The sequence below is a fragment of the Anopheles coustani genome, chromosome 3 (genome assembly GCF_943734705.1).
Source record: "Anopheles coustani chromosome 3, idAnoCousDA_361_x.2, whole genome shotgun sequence".
NCBI classification, from domain to species: Eukaryota; Metazoa; Arthropoda; class Insecta; order Diptera; family Culicidae; genus Anopheles; species Anopheles coustani.
Window position 1 is genome coordinate 54,864,098 of NC_071288.1, and position 9,530 is coordinate 54,873,627.

The window sequence follows — 9,530 nt, forward strand, 5'->3', positions numbered from 1 at the left end:
TTGTCTTCGTAGCAAGGCGTTGGCATGTCACCTTCTTCGACGATTTCAACTGCAGAGAAAGAGAGAAGCATACAGTAAGATCAAGCGGATCGCGATAGCGGATGACGATACTCACAGGCGTTCTCTAAGCTATAACAACTTTTGTGCAAAACTCCCGAGTAAAATTCTAATCCTATAATTGCGAAAATAACGATTGCGAACAAGACCAAAAGTCCGATTTGTAGCAACGGTGCCATAGCTTTAATGATCGATTTTAGCACAACTTGTAGACCTGCGAGGGTCGCACCGGAACGCGACGCAAGTGAATAGAAAAAACAGAGGCATTAGAAAGATGATCATGGCTTTTGATTGGTTCTTAAAGTGCTGGATATGCTACTATGAAGCTGGTTGAGGTGTTACTTAATGGTATGGATGAAATTGTATATGTTGTACAGTTATACGTCATGAGACTTTTGGACTGGGTTTTCTAATGTTCACAACATATGTATATGAGGCGTTCAAATAAACAATGACATCAGTAACTGATTGAATTTTCTTCCAATAATAAGTTCATCACTAATAATAATATTAATAATGAGAGCAAACGAATGGAAATGACTACGCTACATAAATCAACTAAACTACTCACTAGGAACTCCAGAAACTAATTTTAACGGTCGCAACACACGAATCGACCGCAACGTTCTTAGATCTACGTCGAGCGGAAGAGGAAGCAACGTCACGAGCCTATAGAAAGGGGTTATGATTTTGTTATAATCCATAGTTTTACTATTGTTTCCAAAGTTTTGAGGAGAGAAAATTCCACTTCCGGTAGAATCGGGAATGTTACTTCAGATTGTAACAGAAATATTCGTTGTTAAATTACTCATGTTGAAGAACTAGAAATGATTAATTAATATTCGAGGTACGCTGTAAAATGAACTTCAAAGGACAATTGATGAATTACATAACTCCATGCTTTCCAAGCAATGAACATTCTAATGTTAACCCTCAAATGTAGTACTTTGTTCTACAACTGGCAACATCGTTTCTGATCTTAATCGAACATGTGTTTTAGGAAGGTCTATGTAGATAGTGTTTTCAAGCTATAGAACTAGTTTCTCGCAATAGATTTATGATTTTGCATTTGTTTATAATGTACATTTCAGGGCTAGTTTGATTAAGAATGTATCCAACAAAGAAACACACTAAGCTAATCTATTTTAATTTTTCTAATTCTATACTTGCATGGAGTTGGTATATCCGCGCATAAAATACTATAGAAAATTGCATTGTTTACCGCTAAGGAAAAACTAGGGGTAAAAGTTTTTTAAATTAAATAGGTGTCTCAAATAAAATTGTGGCCTTCATTGCAAACCTATTGATTATGATGTTTGTTTTATATAGTTAGTGAGTTAGCACTAACGTTTGTGCCAAGCTATAGGGCTATAAACTAACTGGTCGTTAACAAGACTATTTGCTTGTTTAATGTTTACACGATAGCTAGAAAATTGTTGGTAAATATATGTTCACTTTTAACCGCCGGTTGTAGTAAAAGTGGCCCCACTTACCCCGTGAAAACGACGAAGAAATCCATCATGTTCCAGATGTTGCGCAGATAGGAGTCGGCGTGCAGCACGAGCCCTAGCGCGACGATTTTCAACGCGGCCTCGATCGTGAAGATACACAGGAAGTAGCTCTCCGTTAGTTCCAGCTTCTGGGCGAGCACCGTTTTGTCGCCTCGCGGTAGATGCTCCTCCAACGCCAGCACTACGCAGTTGGCGATGATTGTCAGTAAGACGGCGTACTCGAACGGCGGCCATTCTATGATGAATTTGGTTGTCCTGGCAGAGTGCGAAAATATCGTTGGTTAGCCGGTGGTAGTGCCCTTAGCTACGATCTTCGGCTTTACCACTACACTACATACTTTCTTATAAAATTATCTTCCGCAAAGATGAACAGCGATGACGGCCCGGGTGGTGGAGGGCCGGTGCGATGCCTGGGACTACCCTTCTTGCCCTTCTTTGGACCCATTTCCTCCCCGCTGCTGTCCTTATCAGGAAGCGCCTCCTCTTGGGACGCTGCTAGCCTATTGAAACATTAAAAAGATCACTCGATCAGACTCTCGTTGCTAATATAATCTATTTATATAATAACGTCTGAATGATCAACAGATTTTTCACGAGTCATGTGTTAACATGAAACCATATAAATATTTTTTGAATGGTATTTTTTAACAGCTGCTAAATTTTAACCTAAAAAAGAGCGTCGGTTTTTCAAAGTAACTAGCGTTAACATTACATTTGCGTTTTACCGTTTTGTTCCAATTACGAATGAATGTTTCTAAACAAAATAATAATTATCAAAACTTAACTGAAAATTCTCGTTTCAAAAGTGTATATGCAGAGTAAAACGCCACTTATAAATCTATTCTAATTGAACAGGGTTTTGAAGTTCATTCACTTGATAAACTATATAAACAGTATATGGATATTGTTTTCTAATATTAGTTGTGCAATTAATTCCTTATGTCTTAACTTGCCAAATGAAAGAAAAAATCATGTTTCTTATGATGATTATGATTAGTTTCGAGTCTTTTTCCAGAAAAACAATTAATATATTCACCATATTTTATTGCTATTAGCTTTACAAACCCCATTAATAGGTTAAAATACTAAGATTGAGATGCTGAACTTAAAAGGCAAACTCGGCACGTATAGAGGAAAGACAATTTTGTTGAGTGTGATTCTATTTTCCCCCACGTTTTTATATCACTCTGATGATCTCATCCACTTGAACCAGTTCATTTGCCAAGAGCAAAAACTTGTCTACATCATTTGTCACGGAGGTAAAATTTTTAACATATAGGCATGTTCCGTTTGTTAAGCAAAGAAAATAAATAAGGAAATCGAAAAAGTTAACAACTAATCTTACTGCCAAACTGCATGTATATCCATCTTCATTTTGACTTTTCTTTGTGTTAAGTGGTTGCACTGTCAGACGGGTGTTGTTTAGATAAGACACAAAAGAAAAAAAAACAAAACTATGCAGACAATATATCCAAAAGAATCCGTTTTCTATGCATCTGCAGTATAATTAGCCGTCCATCTTGGCTTTATCAGGCTAACTATCAATCACAAGATCGCACATAATCACTTTATTTTTTTGATAGCCGACCATTCGAGGAAACCAAACATCGTGGAACACTCGAAACAATGCGGATTAGTACCACACGGTAATATTACTGTGGTCACTCGGAGCCCAGAATCAAACGACCGTAAGAGCCGGCGAGCACTGACTGCTTCGGAGTTCGAAAGGATACTGGATGCTAATATCGGAATCGTAAAAGATGCCTCTTACTTTTGCCTGCCTTGAACGGCCCGTGCTGGAGTGGTGGCTCCGTCGCCGTGGTGGTGGGGCCGGTCAAGGTTCGACCGAGGAAGATGACTTAACGGTGTGGATGGTGCGTAAGATGTAGCACAAAGCACTCGCCACGGATGAAAGGATATAGTTACCCTGATGACACGCTGGCGAAACGTGTAGTCGAATCGCACGAAAGGCGCAGAGGCTGAGTGTCGACCTAATGGGTAGCACGATACCGTGGCAACGTGAGTCGACTAAGGCATCTAATGTCTTCCCGATACCAGAGCAAATCAGCATTATCGATCAGCGCTTCAAGTGAGATGTATTAGGGGAACAACCATTTCACCAAAGCACCCAAAAGGATCTTGTCACTTTGTAACTACAAACGTTATCTTTTTTATGGCATGGAGTCTTAATGCTTTGTCGTTAATCGTCACGATGGTTGCAGGGAGTGCTTTGAACATCTTTGATTTATATTTTTTATACTGCTCTTGATTAATCATTGACAATGGGACTAAACTAAGCAATGATTTGTTGATCAACATAAAATCATGATTTTACATTAATTATTGCATAAAATGTGTTAGGAGACCCTAAGTAGCCTCACAAAGTTTGATGCATTCCTGAAATAATTTAAAATAATGTTCCATTTTAAAAATAACAAATGAATAAAACAAATAAACAAACAAATAAAATAAATAAACAAATGTTCATACAATGGATAAATTTGGAAACCATTCATTAATACTAAGTTAATTGATAAATGGATCCATATGTAGACATTAATTTGTTTAAAAAATCAGGCCCTTAAACTCTGCCTGAATGAATTTTAATCCCCTTTGTAACCGGATGTGAATATATGTAGCTCGACCGTTACCATATGACATGACGGTGGGGGTTCCTATCGTTATGGGACATTTAATCGGTTGAATTGAACTGCCACTCAGCAGAATGGAAAACAAATATAAACGGCTCGGATGTTTTGTTAGGAACGCATGTCCGATTACCAAAAATCACTCCCGATTAATGATTCATCAATCTTCTGTCAATTCGTCAATCTTTCTTCCTTCGAAATCAGAGCGTCACTGGAAAGAGAACACTCGACTTTGGCGCCCCTCCAGTTGGCAAGCGACGGCGTGCCATAGCGAACACGGTGGGTAAACATTAAATGTCGAGAGAAAACAGTTTGAGTTGAGCGCCTGCTGAACGGTTCCGGGGGGTTTGCTATGAATCATCGGCTGGTTTTTGTATTGGTGACACTTGATTATTGTCTCTACTTTTTTTCTAGGTGGAAGCCAAACGGGAGCAAATGCATGCGAACAGCCATGAGTTCGAGGCTGTTCAGTTGAAGAAGATCAATAAACGGAGGTTAGACATTTGAAATTTGGCAGTGCTAAGATTTCCTTTTCTTTTATGACTATGTATGAGGTTTCAATTAGAGTCCATCGCAATAGATAATCCCCTGTTGATGCATTTGCTTTTTCATGAAAAGGATTACACTGATTCAATATTCTGACTGGTTTAATTTACCTAATTTAGATGAAGCATCGAATGGAAACCTTAATGGATCTAGCGTTCAAGGAGATTATTTTTGACAATTACTTAACCCTCAGTCAAAATCAGATTGTTTATCAGAAGGTTTTCTATTAAAAATATTAGGTATTATGCATAACATGTTTTCAATCGTCAACTATTAGATGCCAACATTAAAGTCTATATCAAATAACAATCATTTTAAATCATACAAACACAGGCCATTTATTTACCAATGGCAGATTTTAGGTTCACAGATGGTTTGCCATTAAAATCGGTTGTATTAAAACATGGACCACTTAATTCGCATGGAAGACACCATAGAAAGTATCAATTTAAGGAATTTACTCCGATGTGGTGCTTCAAGAGAAATGGTGTTTTACAAAATTAGTTGAAAATTTGCCATGTTTATAACTTGTTTCTAATTTACCAAAATTAAATTATTTTGCAAGGCATCTTGAAGCGAACCTAGCCACATTACGACAAAAGCTTCTGTGACCTAAAAGAAACCATTTGGGTTATTATTATTATATTATTTTTATTATTATACTAACCATTTGGGTTAGTTATAGTTTATAGAAAATATATCAGTTTATAGTATTCGGTTTATTCGGTAAACTTAATTTGCATAGTGTAGAAAGATGGTTTAAAATGAATTTTTTTATTTATTATGATATTACAGACGTTGCCGTATTGTGTTTAAAATGCATTATTGGACACTCTTAAAACAACATTGATTCCTCCCATATTACAGGTGGTTTTGTCTGTTTAGGAAATTTCTCGTAATTTATTGTCATTTAAAAAGAAACAGAAATTGTTAGCTCAATTTGTACCTTAAATTAAACAACCTAAGCTTAAAACAACGGTATTCTTTAAAATGATAAGCTTAAATCGATAGAATGACCGTGCGAATAGAAGTTGTACGGCTTGTAAGACTTGAGTAAACAAGCCAAAAAGGCAGGCATTTGGGATGTACAGACGAATATGCACCATTGTCGTTGTTCAAAATTAAGACTAGTAGTCCCCAAGGTGACCCATTTCGCATGAAAGCTTCTCATGGGGAGGTATTAAAAATTCATTTTCCATTGCATCATGTCAATCACATGCAGGCGACCAGTGCGGTGTCATGGGACCGGTTACATACGACTTTGAACCACGACACCGATGGGTTTTGAAGTGCATTTGGAAAAATAAAGTAAAAACAAAAAAAATAGGTTGTCCCGGATCGTGGCACATTTTACCCGCGCACATGAGCACTCACGTAGAAAAGGTGTACAAATGGACTCTCTTTCAGGCATTTCAAGGACAACGTGCAGGGACAGCATGGAAGACAGCGCAATGTTTAGCACGCAAACAGCCAGAAGTAAAGCGTGACGTCAGCGCGATGACGACAGATTAGACGACATGGTGTTGCTTTTAGCAAGCAAAGAGATTGTATGCGTTGCGTTTCGAAAAGGGACGCTCGGGAGGGTTTCCAAAACGAACAGCTATACGAAGAGCGGCGTCAGTCTTTCAGAACTCACAAGTCACGGACCTATGTGGAGATTTTCCCCTCGGTGGGAGGAACGTGATGGTTCTGCACGCGGGAGTAAGCTCCGTTACACAGCGACGGTAGGAACGGCTGGTTAAACTGGTTGGCGAGTGGTGGCAGGTTTGAGACACAAAGACGCCACCCGAACGCGGTGGCGACAGGCCGTACCATCGCTCAACTCCTAATCCATACCGAAGGATTTTGCCCGCGGCTGTGTAACTTCCCTGGAGGGCTGTGTGTTTCGAGTTTTCTCTCCGCGTTCGCGCTCGCGCCAGGACGAGCCCGTGAGCCTTGTGGATGCCAAAGTTCCTCCAATAAGTGCCGTTGTAAGAGGCGCTTTTAAAATTACGAAACTTCGGCACATTTTATTGGACCAGTCGTGTTATTTTTTGCTGTTCTGGTCCTTTGATATCTCGACCTTCTGGTGCTCGAGAGCGAAACGGAATAAGAGAACGACTGTGACCGACATTCTAGGAACGGAATGAAACAGAAATATTGTCTTTTCGTTCCAGGCAACGGCCTGGAGTCCACGATCGACTGAAGCAATTTCACGCATCGTGCGAGAAGCATAACAAACCATGTTATTAACACACCGCATGGTTACACACTCACACAGACACCAACCTATACACTCACGCGCGCAAGGCACACGCTCGTTGGGTAGTGAATATTTGTTTATCGATCCACCTTTGCTTCCTTTTCGTGGTGTGCACGGGTTGACTTGAGCGTTTTTCACGTAGAATACGACAAGGCGAGCGTAGGAAAAAGAGGAAAAGAATTTGGCAAACGGAATCACGTTACACTTGAAAGTGCAAAGACCCGCACAGATGTAGCACACGCCTCGCGTACATCCCTTTGTACATATAAATTTGACGAAACGCTGGTGGGTTCCCCTGAGGCCCCATTTGACCACTAATCGAAAGAAATGAAAAATCATGATTTTCCTGGGAGATTGTTATCCTTTCTGGTTGCTTCACCATTACCATGGCCAAGGAAAAATGCCACTCTGTCACATAACGTGAGGTTTTCTTTTTTTTGAGTGATGCTAATGATAATTGTTAGAGTTCGGCGAAACCAATGGAGGCGCCTGGTGGCGTACAGTATAGCTGTTGAATTTTCGTAAAATTTCCATGGTACGTGCCAAAATTTGTCGACTAACGAAGACGCTAACAGCAGCGTTTGGATGTCCATTCATTTCGTATTCCTACCGTGCACTACATCATCCCCGTTGGCACGATGGAAGCACGTTGCAAATGCCTAATACTCACGCACTGTACATTTGATGGCTTTGGTTTGGAGTGGTGGCGATTCCGAACGCTTCACACGCTGGCCAACGGCACTTGGATGCTCTCAAGTAACGTAAAACATTGGAAATAGAAAAAACAAACCACCAAAACTACACACTTTCAGCGAGGCGCACGGCTTGAAAGTGGACGGTCCACGCCACGAATACAAAACACGCATCGAACGGCCCAACGAACGGACGCAACTGGCCCCAGCAGGGCACGGCAGATTGCCTTTCAACGTCGTGTAAGCTAGTGGAACTCTCGGGACTCCTTTGCGTCTACATGAACTGCGACCGTCGGAAAAAGCTCTCACGGCCGCTACGGCCCACCAGGCGCCTCCATGAGCATCACAATAAAGCCAACCAGCGCTGTATGAGTGAGTGTTTGAGTGGTAGCCTGGTTCACGAGGCGCTGGGTAACCGGGACAAGCAGTAAACGATGACGTGTATTTACAGGAGCGGATGTCCTGCGAGCGACTGAGTGGTTCGTTTGACAAGGAACAACAGCATCATCGTCACAACACTCGTTGGTAGAAATCAGTGCGATGGGGAAAACGATACTTTAAAGGAACCAAAAAAACTGTTTACAAGGAAACCTAGTTTGTAGCATTGAATGACCATGGAGTGAGTTGCGGGGCGTTTGGGGATGGAAAGAAGTGAACAAAAAAAAAAAAACGTGGAGAGCCACTAGTAACACGACAGCATCTGAGCGAGGGCTAACGATTACAGCAAGCGTTTTTCAAGGCTTTTGAAGGCGTATGGGGTTGAAGGTGTGGAATACATTAGCATACATTATACAGAGGTAAACGGGCCCAGTTGCAAGATGCGGTCCTGGATACCTTTTCAGGTGCATAAAGTGCTTGTACTGAGCAACCGACTGACAAATGCATAGCTTAAGTGTTTGCACAAGGTTTTCTACGATTACCAATCATTTAAAGCCGACTTATAAACTTAAAAAAATTGGAGCTCTTCTCAACTGGACAAAATAGAGCATGTCAGAATTTTAAAATATTCGACGTTACCTAGAAACGTTGGAAAATTGAATGGCGTTATGCAAATTGCTGGTTGCTTTCGTAACCGATGCAAATAAGATTGATTCTGAGAATAAAGAACGCCGAACGGGAACAAAGCCTACAGGGTCATGCAATTCCATTGAATCGAAACTTTTGTGGCTCAACTATAAATATTGCTTTTTGAGTTTGGGCTAGACATAAAGTTATCGGTGAATGTGAATTTCGAAGTTATTTTAGCGGGAAATCGTTACATTTCATAAGTTGTAATATATGAGCGTTGACATTCAGTTTTTGATTTGTTTAAATACTTATAAGTTGTGACAATTGTAAGCTTTTCAGCTATTAGATGATTATTTTGTGGAATTGAAAAAGAAGCATCCACGAAGGATGCAAACAATTGAATAAATAAATAAATTGAACTTCAATTTAATACAGTTTGATTTACATAAGGAAAACTAAACTTACAAAAATCGTGGTTAAATTTAAAGTCAGTAAATTTATCATAACTCTTCCGCAAAATCTCTTAAAAAGTAAACTATTGATGACAATTAAACTTTTATACAAATTCTTTTGGGTTAAATTCACATGTTGATCAAAGTTAGAACCACTTGTCAAAACTACTGACCTTGTGACATCAATCGAAGAAACATAGGATGGAAGATCGTGCAGCATATTGGAAGAAACAACACGATGCATCATCTTTGCACGGTTTCGTGAGAAAAAAAAAATGCTTATATGTGTAGCTTTGTGCTGCTTGGGCTAAGATCAAACAAAGGAACCCAAGACAAATATTTACCTCCTTGAGCTTTTGTCAAATCTGTTTCAA

At 39.8% G+C, this 9,530-nt stretch overlaps 1 protein-coding gene across 1 annotated transcript in view; it reads right to left on the reverse strand.

Annotated features, from left to right (window-relative positions):
* LOC131259155 (voltage-dependent calcium channel type A subunit alpha-1-like) overlaps positions 1-7,685 on the reverse strand; it is a 19,993-nt gene extending 12,308 nt beyond the window's left edge. Inside the window, exons 1-6 of the mRNA XM_058260582.1 lie at positions 7,675-7,685; positions 1,907-2,068; positions 1,551-1,823; positions 629-726; positions 116-271; positions 1-49 (exon numbers count right to left, since the gene is read on the reverse strand). The exon at positions 1-49 is cut by the window's left edge and continues 181 nt beyond it. Of these exons, the coding sequence (XP_058116565.1) occupies positions 1-49; positions 116-271; positions 629-726; positions 1,551-1,823; positions 1,907-2,068; positions 7,675-7,685 (749 nt within the window). The remainder of the gene's footprint in view (positions 50-115; positions 272-628; positions 727-1,550; positions 1,824-1,906; positions 2,069-7,674) is intronic.
* Positions 7,686-9,530: the final 1,845 nt, after the last annotated feature.